Below are 14,444 nucleotides of genomic sequence, written 5' to 3'. Positions count from 1 at the left end.
ACCTTTCAACCTCACCCCCAACAGACCCACTCGTCTCAAGCCTGCTTGTATCCACCCACTGTGAGGTGACTGTGTCTGCTGAGCTGAGCTGGCAGACGGCTGGGGTCAGTCAGAGATTGCTTTGGCCCTTTGAGGGAGATACAGTCAGTCAGGCTGGAGAAGTCCAATTGTCTGCCCGGAGCAAGCTACCTACAGATCCACTTGCCCACCAGGGCCCCTTGCATAGTATTGCTTAAGCCTTCTCCTGCCTCCAGGTGCTGCTTTGCCTCCCCTGCTTGCCAGAGTGCTCCAGGAGGGCCATATGGTGCTGTTTCGCCATCTGCCCCCACCTCCTCCCTTCGCCTGCCAGGCCTGGAGTGACAGACCGAATTTTTTTGAGTACATAGCTGGACCACCCACAGCTGCTTGCTAACTGGGCCACATGCAGGCTGTGGGTTTAGAATTGCTGGCATATGTGTCAGAGAGGTGGCCATGTTAGTCTGTAGCTTTGAGAACAAGAAGTCCTGTGGCACCTTATAGACTGACAGATATTTTGGAGCATGAGCTTTCGTGGGCAAAGACAGATGCAGATGAAGCAGGTCTTTGCCCACGAAAGCTTATGCTCCAAAATGTCTGTCAGTCTATAAGGTGCCACAAGACTTCTTGTTGTTCTCGAAGCGACAGACTAACATGGCCACCTCTCTGATACTTGTCACCATGCCAGGCACTACATTTAGCCATAATGAGTGGAAATCCATCAACCTCATGAAAAAACCGGCATATGTTGTAACTTGTAACCTATGTTTGACTTTTAGGCACTCCTAAATGCCAGTGTCCCTCAGCATGTGCCTCCTGTGCCTAATGAGCAATCTGAACCCCTCTACACCACTTCCAGCACTGAAAGAGGGTCTCCCTCCCTCTCTGCCTCCTCTCATCCTCAAGTCGTCTCTTTGGCGTGGAGCTTTATTTGGCAGCCGCTCCAGAGAGCTCCAGCACCAGTCGGTGCTCTGAGCTGTTTGGCCCCGTGGTGCTTTCCAGAGAGGGCCCAGAGCAGTCAGGTCTCTCTTGTAGGGCGGGAGGAAGTGTTCCCTGCCAGGGAAGACGTCAGGGTGGGACCTCCTTTCTGGCCAGACCCCTCCTCTCAGCAGCCAGAGATCCTTCCTGGTTTTGCCCCAGCACCTTTGGAGAGACTTAAAACATTCTAGGAGACTGGCTCATGCTCTAGGGTGAGAAACTTCTGTGCCTTGATGGTTAAATGAGCCTCACATCAGTGCTTAAATAGCACTGGTTGAAAGGGGTTCCAGACCCAGCATTAAAAGTTCTCCAATGTGGGTGCCATTGGGGAGAGCACCGATCAGCCTGCATGAGGGGAAACCCGCTCTGGTTGGCTACCTTACCACCTGCTGGCACCTATGCAGCCAATCAGAACAAATGTAGGAAATAGTGTCTTCCCCCTCTCACCCCCAACAAACACACACACACACACACACACTCCTTACGAGCCTATATTCTTCCAGGAGAGCAGTTCTCTCCTCCTCTCCCCCAGTTCCTGTCTATGAGCACTGAGGACAGGGTCGTGCCTCTCTGGTCTCCCCTTTACCTGAAACACCAGCATGGGGAGTTGGAGGGGGAACACCACTGCAGCTACTCCTGGCCTGAGAATGAGGAATGAAGAACTCCAGGAGCTGCAGGAAGGGCAGACATGAAGCTGGGAAGGGGCAGAATCGAGGAAGATCTCGGGGGTTGGGGGAAGAAATGTGGGAGCAGAACTGATGGTGGTGGGGCGAGAGACAGACAGATGTTGCTAATGTCACTTTCATTTCTGTAGAAAAGTATCATCCCCCCCACGCACACTTTTTCAGCCCACAGTAAGCACTGCCCCAGAGCAAGGTTTTTGTGGAGGAACAGGAGTGATCTTGCTCAAAACGAATCTGAACTTTGGTGAAAGTTAGAAGAAATTCTATTTGTATCATCATTTTTCCATTTGCACCATTGCTTCTGTGGTAGCTGGTTTCAGTTGAGAGCAGTGACACTGATTTCTTTTCAACCCCTATGACACCAGAAAGTTCCAGAGATCTTGCAGGGAAGCCTTCACCTAGGTCCATGAAGCAGCGCTGGAATCCCACATCTTGAATGTACATCTCTTCTGAGGTTTTTCCCATCACTATTCCTTAGCCTGTCTTGCAGTGGCATGCATGCAGGGCCCCTGACGGCACTGTCTCCTTGTCGGCAACTGACAACTGTGGGAAAAGAAGACAGTTATCCCATTTCTCGCCACCTGTGTCCCCAGGAACACCCCACCCCCACCCCTTTGCAGGGTACATCACCTATGGAGAGAACCATTCCTAGGGATGACAAATCAACTTAATGGGAAATGTGGCCTGCTGCTGTCCCCAGCCCCGTTCATTCTAACAGACCCACGTAACAGCTGTGGGAGGCGTCAGTCCTTTGGGACAGAGGTATCGGTAATGGGATATGGAGCCTTTCACTTCCAGGCTGCTGCCTGGCTAGAACAACAGTGACTGAAGTTGTTAGCATGCAATGACTGTTCAGTGCTTCTGTCTGAAATGAGCAAGTGGTTTCAGTCCAGTTTCTGGTTTTGAAGTGGCCGTCTCCAAAACCACTCCTTGTGCTAACTGGGCTAGAATTGAGGGGGGCATAGGCACTTTCTCTTTCTGCCAGTGATCTCCTTTGTGACCTTTGGCAAGTCACTTCATCTGTCTCTGCCTCAGTTTCCTCTCTCATTCTTTGACTCATGTCTACTTAGATGGCAAGCTCTTTGGCACAGGGAATGTGTCTTCCTATTGATCTATATTATGTCGAGCATGATGGGGGCCCTCATTTCAGTTGTGGGGGTTCTCTAGACATGACTGTAATAAAATAATCATTAATTTATTGGCTCCCTTGCTGGATGGCTCAGAAGAAAGGCCAATACATGAATATTCCTTAGTGACTCGACTCCCTTCGCACACCCTAGGCAGGGAGCCTCTTATGCAGGGCTGAAGTACATTGATGGAGAAAGTGGAAGCATTTGCATTCCAATGCAAGAAATATTTTTATTTTTGGCCTCGCACCAAGTGTTATCTTTTCTACCCATTTGTGCAACAGGCTATTAAAACCACAAATTCTGTTGCACTCTCCATTAAGAAGGCCACCTTACAAATGCGCATAGAGCCAGTGATAGCACGGCAATGCTGAACACTAATTTAGGACAGGAAGTGAGGGTGAATGCCAGAATACCTTATACAACTGTAACCTAAGAAGGAATTTGGAGGCACCAGAATGCTAAGTGTCGGGCGCTCTTTAATGATGACATGGGGGTTAGGAAGACTGCAATTTTGTGCCTCATCTGACAGAATGGTAATTAAATCTCTCCATTAACTTTGATGCAGCTGACTTCAGCAGGCCCGTTATATCAGCTGAAATACCCACACATGCTTGTGGCCCAACAGAGGTGACGGTGAACTGCTCTTCTTACGGTGGCTTCCCAAAGCCACGAGTCTCTGGGCTCCTCAACAATGTGTCTGTGGATTGGCAAACTGAGTTACCTAGCTCCAAAAGCAGCCTCTATAATGTCACTGCCAAATTGCAGCTCAATCTGACTGAAGATACTCACCTCACGTGTACCATTAAGTACGATGATTTCGAAGTATCCTCCGACTACATTCTGAGTAAGTTTCTGCCGACCGTACGCAATGTGTACAAAACTTGTGCAGCTAGCTGAGGTGCATAGTGTCAGAACAGTGTCCACAGTCACACAAACATAAAACCTGCAAGCCCACTCCTTCCTGCCTCGAGGTCTGCTACTGGCTGCAGTGATCAGGAAGAAAGGCCATCTTCCCACACTTAGTAGTAGCCCTAACATCTGCAGGAAGTAATGTACTATGATAGTATAAGGTGATGTAGTGCAACATAAAAGATCATACAATAAATAGGCCTGTATCTGGAAAGGGACGAGTGAAAACAGAGTGATGAAAGGCAGTACCGTGAGCGTGGGGTAGCCATTACAGCCTAAATGCTTCACAGTACAAAGTAGCTTGTGCAAAGTCACTTAAGCCAGAAATTTAAAACATGAATAAAAATGTCATTTCAAACCTGCTTTTATGCCCAATGTTCTCACTGTATGGCTGTGTCTCCAGTTGCATTCCTCTTTCAAAAGGGGCATGCAAATTGAATCTGCAAATGAGGTACAGATATACATATCTGGAGCCTCATTTGCATATCTTCTTTCAAAAGGTGAAAAGCAGTATAGACACAGCTCTTTTGAAAGTAAACCCCATCTTCGAAAGAGCCCTTCTTCCCTTTTTTGGGGGGAAGAGGGTTCTTTCAAAGATGGGGTTTACGTTAGAAAGAGCCATGTTTATACTGCTTTTCTTCTTTTGAAAGAAGATATGCAAATGAGGCCCCAGATATGTAGATCTGCACCTCCTTTGCATTTTCAATTTCCCTCATTTGCTTGCCTCTTTTGAAAGAGGAATGCAAGGGCAGACACAGCCTATGTGTCCAATACATTTCCCAGGGCAGCTGAAGAAACATGCTGCTGCCCCTCACCCCAGGTGAATAGTGCCTTGTTTATCAACAGTCCTGCTGAAGGCAAGAGGACTTTTGCAGGTACTATTCAGCTTGAGCAAGGGGCTCAGAACCTGGCCCTTACAGAGTGTTTCTAATAGCGGGGCATACTGTCTAAATTCCCAGGAAGAAGGAGGTATAAAGAAAGAGGCTCAACAGTATCTTGTGTGGAGTAGAAACAAGAGAAAAAAAAATCCCAGCAAATTAAACACGATAAAAAAATAACTTCCGGTAATGACTGATCCTTTGAAGGTGAAGAGGGGAAACACCACGACGACAACAAAAAAACACCTTTTGATTGTAAAGTGAGTGGTCACTTCCACTTCATTTTTGCTGGGAATAGTCCTTACAGCTGACAAGATTTTGAAGAGAATAAAGCCAATGTCCTGGGAGCTGAATGCTACCTAATTTAGTCCCATCTTTGCCACTAGAGAGGGTAAAGCCCTATGAAATGAAGCATACAGCTAGGCCATCTTCGGACCAATGTATCTTCTTTCCTGTACAAGGGGTAGAATATGTCTAGTTTTTTAAATGTTCTAAGACACAGGACTTCCACGATCTCAGGAGACTGGCAAGAGCATCTGAGATCAAATTCCAAACCTTCGCTCTTTTTGCCTCCCACTCAGAGAACAATAGATCAAATACACCTTTTGCATTGATCGGTTTCTTCTGTATGAAGTTGGAGGTATACATACTGCCCAGGTTTAGGTGAAATGTGCCTGAAACAGTAACAGAACCCCAGTAATGCCCCTATGACTAGATTTTTTTCTAAATGCAAACTCACAGTTACCCACTCAACCTCACCTGTTCCTGAAAGGGAAGGAGCTTTTTAACTTCCTACCATAAACACCCACCGCCAACTGAGGCTCCTCAGTGTGGGTAGTGTTTGCTCTGTTAGTCAGATAGATTATGATTCTTAATTGTTACCATATGTTACCTCTGACTGCACTTTTTTATATCAAATTTGCCTACCTGTTTTTATTTGTTCCTGGCCTTGAAGCATTCATGTAAAATAGTTACTTCATGCCCAGTTCTGGAAGAGAATCTAGTACTTAAAACTACACAAATGTCAAAAAAAACATCCTTGGGGAACAACAAGAAGTCTTGTGGCACCTGATAGACTAACAGATATTTTGGAGCATAAGCTTTCGTGGGCAAAGACCCACTTCATCAGATGCATGAGTGGGGGGGGGTGTAGTTTCAGAGGGGTATTTAAAGAGTGGGGGTGCCAGTAAGAGGGAGGGCCAGAGCTGACAAGGTCTATTCAGCAAGGTGGAAAGAGGAAAAAACAAGTCAGATCAGACAGGGGGATGTGAGCCTTTGTCAGCGTCTAATGGGGAGATATTAACACCCAGAGCAGAGAAACTGCCTTTGTAAGCTGCGAGCCACTCCCAGTTTCTATTTAATCCATGGCTTATGGAGTCAAACATGGAGTCATCCTTGGGGAATGTATTTCTCACAGCCTGAGTTCCATCTCTGTCACTTGTGTACCAGGAGCATGCTCTGCCTGGAACTCCACATAGTTCAGAGACTATATGTAGTGGTTGAACAGTATATTGGAAACAAGAGCATTAAATGGCAAAAAATGTCATTAGAATGTGGACATGACAGGATTCTCAAACCTGCTGTTGTATGATACTGGCATTATGGTGAAGGGTCCTTAACGGTATTTATCAATCCTTTCTTCTCAGATAAACTAAAAGACTGTCTTCCTCCTCTGTCACCTTCAACTTCTGGGGTCATTACAGCCTCAAGTTTGGTTCTCATCTGCATTTTCCTTGTGGCCCTTGCCTTGCTTTTAAAATATTTCCGGAGTTGTGGTAAGTACAATTCCTTTTGTGAGAGAGAGATTCATGGACTGCTTATTGCTGCATCATGGAAAAACTTAGTGAAATGTGCTATTTGGAAACTCTTCTGTTGATAGATTGAAGAGGGAACGGCCGAATATGCAATGTTTTTGTTACTAGTAGTAACAGCCAATGTCACAGAGATACCAGCAGTTCCTATCAGGGCTTTCCTAAAGATTGGCAGCTATGCGGAGCCAGAATTTTTGGTTTGGGCCTTTCTAAGCAGGGAACAACTGAGCTGTTGGATTTGGGATCAGAAGTTCTGCAAAGTCGAATGATATTTAGATCTGGGTGGGTTTGGTTCAGACCCTTTTTTATGTACTGAAGCATATAAAGAGAGTTTTGCCAGACTGTCACTGCTGTACAATCATCAAAAATAAGGTTGTGCTTTTACTGTGCAAAAAGACTTTTCCACCTAGCAAAATTAACGTTTATAAATGTGCATCACCAGCTGAAACAAAAAAACCTAGCTGGGAGCACTCTGCTAATTAGCTAGGTGGCATTTGAATCTCTCTTGAGGAGCTTCACAAGGGCTCAGCTTACAGGAAACCCACTGGTCCTCTGCCCTGTGGCTTCAGCCAGGGATGGGGGTCAGAAGCCACACTGGGCCTGCCTGCCTGCCTTCTGCCACTGGTGGCAGAATTTTTCCAGGGGCTCCCTAGCTGGTGGGGAGCCCCCTACCGCTGGGCCCAGTGGCTGATCCACCCCCGTACACCATCCCTAGTGAGAGAGATTCTACAAGTCAAACTATGCCCTCACCTCTACCACTCCCATTATCTTCAATTTATGACCTCAGCTACCTGGTGCTCAATGCACTGCACAAGTGTTTGGAACATAGTAAAGAACTCTGTTGGGGCACCCAAGGGAAAGAGATCAGCTGACACTCTGAGTTCTGTTGGATCTGCCATTCTACTCAGGGTAAAAACTTAGCTTTGAGCCTGAGGTCAGCAGACAAGCGTCTGAATCCCCAGAGGAAAGCAGATTTGCTGGGTAAGACGGTGCTACTTCTACTGTCACTTTGCTTGCAGAAGCTGGAGTCTCAAACCAGCTTTCAAATGTTGAAGGCTGAGTTGCACCTCTGTAAGAAGGAAGATGCAAAGTGCTTCAGGTCAGACCTCCTGGAAAGTTCCTGCTTCCTCCCGCACCTAGCTCTCAGACCTCAGCAAATGCTTCAGGAGCACAATGTTAACCTGGACTGGGAGCTGGTTCCAGCAGGAGAGTCCACTTTCTTAGCTTAAAAGCTTTGCTTCAAGGGCTGAAGCGAGGTCGAGGGTGAAAACAAGCAGCAACAGAGAGGAGATTGGAGGGTTTGGCTGGGCAGCTTGGATTTTAGTTGTGTCTTTGTGGTGGTGGCAAGCGGTGGTGGTCACAATTTGCTGGGCACGCTACAGCCAGGGCAACTTTTGCACCTAGCTGTATGCTACCAGTGCACCGTTTCTGACCGTGTTGTAGAAAATGGGCTTTAAAAAAAATAAAAGGATGTGGGGAAAGAGCCAAATGTTTTTACTCTGCTTTCTTTAGTCCACTCAACAGAAGGGTCTGAATTCAGAAGTCATTTAAATGGCAGCATCAGATTTATGCTGTGATATTGGTGTGAGCCTGATTTATTGTAACATGCCAAGGGGAAAACCAGCTAATAAGGTGCAAAACTACGGGGAATCCTTCGCCTGCTACACCCTTTAAAGAAGCTATGTTACTTCTTGTGCTAAAACCCCACCTGTTTGCCCACTTGATGTACAACTTACGCTCATTTATTGTACTGTAACTCACAATAAATGGTGTATGGCCTCTGAATTTATCTCAGCGTATGTGGGGTTATTTTTTTGCATGTTCAGAAGTCCTAGTTCTGAGCCAGTAGGATTTGGAGTGTATCTGTGACATCACCTAAAAGCCCCAAACCAGTCAATGAGAATATGGTGATGGACAATCACTCTATCATGCTGAAGGGGGCAGTCCTGCCAAGTCAGTGATGGCACTAGAGCTAAGAACTCTTCTCAAGCTGATGTCTTTGATTATCCTTTTATTCCACCTCTGCCTTTAGCCATATTTGAAGGGATCAAAATGTAGCTGAAGGAAGCATTTGGGTCCAGCGCTACAGAGTGTATGAGACTCCTGAGCATTTAAGGATTTTCCTCTTTCCTTAGCCTGTGAGCACGCGGGGTGCTCTCACCACCCTGTCCCTCAGGATCCAGCAGTGGGAAGTGAATTGAAAGAGGTGACATCACCACACCTCTCTAAAGTGACATCGGAAGCAGCATCTTTCTGATTGGACCACATTTGCAGGTAACGTTCTCCTCCATTTTTTGATGGCAAAATAGATGCTCATACACTATGCGCTGGTAACGGTTATTTTCTGGGGTCAGACTGTAGGGCTTTGGAGCCACTCACATTTGGATAGCTGAGATGGTCTTTGAAGTAGTGGTGTCTCCCAGCCAGATAGCCACAGAGATTTTTGGTTTATATGTAATGTGAAAGATGTCAGTCATCGTCAGTTTCTCCAGTGTTCTTGATCCCTCTCTCAATGTAATGGGTACAGCATCAGTGCAAGCTCCCCTCCAGCCCTCCCCTGTGTCTCACCTCAGAGCTCACACCAGCAGGGGAGAAAGAGGAGCTCCTTGATAAATCCAGCTCTAGGCTCCTCTGCACAGACTGCAGGCCAGGGGGCTGGTTCTTGCCTTAGAGGTGGGTTTTTTTCATTCAGGAAACAGCTCTCCTTGGCAATGTTTTTCAGCCCCTCCCTCACCACCCCCCAACCACAAGGATGATGAGGGGAGGGCAAAGGAGCAATGGTCAGAGGTGCTGAGGGAGGGCATGACTGTGAGCGAATAACTCTGTTCATTTTTTCATAATCGGCTCCCAAGTTCTGTCCACACAGCCGCCAGCAGCGACTGGGCCACCCAGCTCAGGTCGACACACTCAGGCTCATGGGGCTCACATAACCACACTAGAACTAGCTCTACAGACCACCACTCTTCTCTTCCCCTTACCCCCAGGTTTCAGACCCTGAGCTCCAGCCAGAGCCACACCATCTGCCAGCCTACTTTTAGCATGGTAGAGGGAGCCCTGCAAGCCTGACTCTGTTGCGCTGGGAGGCTCACCACAGCGGACTGCATACACGTACCCTGAATGCATGTCCCTCTCTGAGGCACCTCCTTCCGCTTCCTCGGCAGCTGGAGGAGAGTTTTCTGGCCGAGGTTTCCACTGACAGCTGTGAGGGGTGTGAGGCATGAAACAGCTTCATTGGGAGCCCCAGAAGGAGGAGACAGCTTGAAGATGCTGTTTGTTTTTGATAGATCAAGTGAAAGATGCTGGGGAGGCTTCTGGGGAAGGGTTAGCATAGAAATGGGAATGTTCTAGAAGCACAACGGTAGGCCCGGTAATTACAGAGTGAGGAAAAACTCTGGTTCTGCTACCGCAGTGACTTTGGGCATTGAGTCCATACCTAGTCTGTTGCTGGTATGGTTGCCTTTTGAGTCCATACCTGACTGGGATTAGCAGCTGCGAGGAGTCAGGCTGACAAAAAGGACTCAAAGCAGAGGAAAAAAGAAATGCTATTGAGTGAGGCTCATAATTAAAGGTCTCTGACATGCCACTTGCAAATGCTTGAGGGTTGGGTGGGGTGAATTTGGAACTTCTCAACTGGCTTAACCTCCTGTACTCTTAACACAGGTCAGGGGAAGGAGCAGAGGGTGAGGTGGGGTGGAGCTAGAGAGGGGGGTCTGTGGAATAGGAACGAATTATGATTTGGGTTCTCTCTCTGCTGTCTCAGTGGCCAGCATGTGGACATGGTAGCACCTGTGAAATCCCAGGGGATCACAGTTTATGTTCTGAGACTGACCTGGCTCACCACTTGACATGCTGTCAGACAGAAAAAAGGGGAAATCATCATAGTCAGCTTTTCTCATTTCCAGACCCAGCCACCCACACTTACTGTCCTACAGGGACAGGCCCAGCTGGAACAGATACTGTATCTTGGTTAGCATGTAGTCCAAGGGGGTTTATCAACACACATTCTCTGATGGGAGTTCCCCTCCTGAATTAATCCAGTCCACTGCATTCCTCTTTCTCAAAATCATCCTGAAAGCACTTGGTTGTTCCTAGTCCCAATGCTTGAAGTAGCTGCTGTCTAGTGAGCAAACCGGGAGATCAGATGTCAGAATGCTGTACGCCATTACGACCTCTGTTGCAGTACTTGGGACAGTTACACTGCAATGCAGAATCACCCACAGTCAGGTAGTTTGGTTTGCTACTGAGTCATACTTATAGCCCAAAAGAAACTCTCCCCACAAACTACTTGCAGGCTTGCACAGGGACCAGCAGCTGGCCTGGATTTCAACCCCATGTGGTGCTTAGAGGGGTGTGGCTTGCAATGCTAGCCCTGGTCCAGACAAAGCACCCACTCGTCTATTGCTTGTTAGATTACATGCCATCACAAGGCCTGTGTGTGGCTTCCATTGTCTCTTATGCTGTCATTTGTACAGATGTATTAGGAGTAAAAACATCTAACCTTTGTGTCCCCACAGATCTTGTATGCCATATGTTCTGCACTGCTGTCCCCATCGTCCTCCATGGCTGAGGCTTATTGCATAGACTGTTTGGCTCTTCCAGAAGAGGATGACGGAGCAGGCAGAAGTTTTTAGGACAGTAATGCACTAGAGTCCTGTGTTTGCAGTGCCACCCCAAAGGGAGCTCTGGTTTCCTGATCAACTGTAAGAAGAAACGTTGCCAGCATGCTGATGCTCCAGTACACTGCCACCCTTCTCACTGTTTGGAGCGTTTGGCTTTGAGCTGATCACCCAGGCAAGGGTGGCCTGTGGAGCTTTGCCTGGTAGCCCATCCTTAGCACGGACACGGTGGCTCTTGGGAGACAACAGATCCCCGTTTGCACTCTTGATCCAAGCACAGACTGCATCTCTATATTAGAGCTCAGGGCAGCTATAGTCTGCTCCATTCTGTGCATGGTTCTTGGGCTTGGACATGTTGCCAGGACAGTTCAGATTAAGGATGTCTCCAAGGAGCTGACAATCACAGATGTCTCCTGTCTTGGGCCCCCTACTCCAGCAAGGACATGAGGTTCAGCCACTCCTTAAAGAAGAACTGAACAGAGATGGGGAAATATGCCTTTTGCGTATTTCAACAGCCATAATGTTTAGTGATGTCTGGAGTGGCATTGATACACTGACACCCTGGCCATTTGTTAACTGATGTGTGTACAGCTCTGTCTCATTTGCAGCACTAATGCTTGTACTCATGACTTGTCTGTCCCAAAGGCCAATCCAGCCAGTGACCCAAAGATACAGCTCTGCTAGCTCACCTGAAAGAGGAAGCAGATATACCAAAGCTCATCTGCACATTACAGTCAACTCAGGGCATGCAGACATACTCAGCTGGTACTTTTTATGTGTGTTTCCCCCATTCAACACTCAGACATGGTCAGATTGTTCAGCAGCTAACTTACAGGCATAGAACATAAATAGAAAATTCATAATAGCTAACTCCAAAAACATGTGTGCCCCCTTAAGGGAGTGTGCATGTGTGCTTGGGGGCCCAGTAGGAGAATTGTATGGTACCACCACCCTTGTTATGGCATTTTCACAATGCTTGGGGCGGGAGGGGCTGAGCCTTTTATCTCTTGCAGGAAAATCAACATATGAGACAACCCTTGGTTGGGATGCTGCTGGTCTCATAATCTATGGCTGCTGTTCTCAGAATCTGGCCCCTTGTACCATTCAGAATCTGAAGTGTGCGTTGGATAGGACCTATCCAGATCTGGCCTGAATGGTTTTATTGCCTACTGTGTAGGAAAAAGCAATTTCTCATTTTGAGGGGGGGAAAAAAAAAACCGAAAACCCAAGAGGCTGCTTGTGCAATGGGATATTTACTCACTTACCGCTGCCTATGATCATCTACGTTCCCGCCTTCAACTACGCCTTTAAAGCAAACTGCTTATAGGCTTCAGCCAGTCCATTCTGCAGCCATTGTTCAGGGTCTGAAACCAGGAGCAGCAGGGCAGCAGTGCATCCTGGGTACTACCTGTGGCAACTGGTTGCCTATCACAGCATTCTCACTGATCACTTTTTTGCTGCTGTTGTGCTGCTCCACACTAGGGAGTACACAGCTGGGAAGCAGCACAAGGACATCCCAACCCTATACGCCTCTCATTGGTAAATGTGGGGTGAGAGGGAGAGGGAGAGAGAGAGCAAGGGCTGGTGGAACACAAGCTGATGAAGGCAGCTTAGGGAAGCTCAGTTGCTGGGTGAGAAGCCAGTGCAAGGTAGGACGGTGGTAGGATGAGAGAGAAAGCCTAGCCTGTTTCAATGGCCTCTTGTGCTCCTGCAAAGGAACACATTGCCCAGTCAGCTACATTTTCGTCCTACCTACTGTATTAACTAAATTGCGAGCTGCTCACACTTCCCAATAGCACTGTTAGAAGCGTGTGAGTGGAAACGGGTTGCTGAGCCACTGCTGGAGCCTGAACAGTGGTGGGAACATTTTTGTGGACCCTTTGCAGCCAAGCACATCTCCATAAGGCGTCTGTGGGGGGGGGGGGAGGGGCATCCCACAGTTGAACTAATGAGGCAGCCACGTGGTTAGAGGGACTCTGATGCAAGTCTCAGGGGTACGGCACGGCACGGGGTAGTGGGATCAGTGTCTCATTTTTTTCATTCCTTCCCAGGGTTCTGTTGCCAAGCAACTCTCTGAACTCTTGCTGCACTCAGCAGTCACCTACTGGTCCACTAGCCCAGCTACACTTACCTGTTTCTTCTCAGCTTTGTGCCTCCTTTCCTAGCTAACGCCCCCTCCGCCAGCCTCTGACGCCTGCTAGAAGGACATTTGTACTGCAGTGCATTCTTGTTTAAAAACAAAATCACAAAAAAGCCACCACCCTACTCCAGCCGTTCCATCCTTTATGTGCACTCCTGCCTAGACCTGTAAACACACCAGGGCAGAGGTGGTCTGTTCAGCATATGCGGTTGTAAATACATTGTACAGAATTTCTTCGTGCTAAGGAATTTCACACTGACAGAAATACAGGACATTTAGGTTTGAGGGTTTTTTGGTTTCCTATAAAACATGTTTTTGTGTTTCCTGCTGCGTCATGGTGTTTTTCAGTGAACTGCACAACATGGTTTCCATGAGACCTTTCAGCCTCTTTAACACCTGAGCCAATGTCACTAGTGAACTGCTTTCAGTTTAACAGCTTCCTTTTGGCTAAGATGGTCTACAGGAGTCCCTGCCCCCCATTAATTGTATTAAAGGGTAAATTATGCATTTGGGTTCCTTTTCTTATTACTAATAAACATGTCCACTTTACGTGCTGGGAGACTACGTAGTCGTTCATTAGCTGCTACACGGGCTAAAAGCTGTATCGTCACCAAGTAAGCACCTGGGTCTGGATCGGCTATGGGGACTCAGGTGGCAGGTACATGGTTGAGCTGAACTTTTGGTGCCTTACTGCCTAGTGACCTCCACAGCCCTACATTCGTTGCATGGAGCTACTTCGGCAGCTAAGAATAGACTCCCTAGTGGCCTGTAGAACGGAGGAAGCTATGCACAGTAAATGGAAAATGAGGTGAGAGCTCAAGGGCTCTTTCCTACCCTCCCAGTCCCGAAATCCTACCCGTAGGGCCTGCCACAAGTATGCAGTACTGGAGCACAAGTATGTGCAGTACTCCCTGCGTCCCCACCCCTTACACCTACTGTGTATCAATCTTATAACTAAAGGTCAGTAACGTTTATGCAACATGCCACTGCTTGTCACTAGTAAAAATGCTTTTTAAAAGACAGAGGTCAGAACCAACGTGTCACTCCCCATTCTGAGCTGCGAGTGATGCAGAAGCTAGGATTATACAAACTGAGGAAGCGCAGAATGGGCAGGAGTGCATCAAGGGAGGATATTGGAGTCTGAATTTTGAGAAGAAAGTGAACCAATTGCTAGTGCTAACCCAGAGTAGTCGCAGAGAAAGCTAAGAACCTAACTCTGATGTTTTTTCAAACAAGTGGCACTGTACACAATAAACTGTGTCAAGAGTTACTGCTCCCAAAACA

At 47.5% G+C, this 14,444-nt stretch overlaps 1 protein-coding gene across 1 annotated transcript in view; it reads left to right on the top strand.

The window, feature by feature from the left end:
• CD80 (CD80 molecule) overlaps positions 1-11,669 on the top strand; it is a 35,353-nt gene extending 23,684 nt beyond the window's left edge. Inside the window, exons 3-6 of the mRNA XM_074983485.1 lie at positions 3,372-3,650; positions 6,240-6,368; positions 8,540-8,678; positions 10,919-11,669. Of these exons, the coding sequence (XP_074839586.1) occupies positions 3,372-3,650; positions 6,240-6,368; positions 8,540-8,661 (530 nt within the window). The 3' untranslated portion in view covers positions 8,662-8,678; positions 10,919-11,669. The remainder of the gene's footprint in view (positions 1-3,371; positions 3,651-6,239; positions 6,369-8,539; positions 8,679-10,918) is intronic.
• The last annotated feature ends 2,775 nt before the right edge of the window (positions 11,670-14,444 follow it).

The sequence above is a fragment of the Carettochelys insculpta genome, chromosome 1 (genome assembly GCF_033958435.1).
Source record: "Carettochelys insculpta isolate YL-2023 chromosome 1, ASM3395843v1, whole genome shotgun sequence".
Lineage (NCBI taxonomy): Eukaryota > Metazoa > Chordata > Testudines > Carettochelyidae > Carettochelys > Carettochelys insculpta.
Note: the sequence above shows the minus strand (reverse complement) of the source record. Positions and strands in the feature narration are given on the sequence as shown.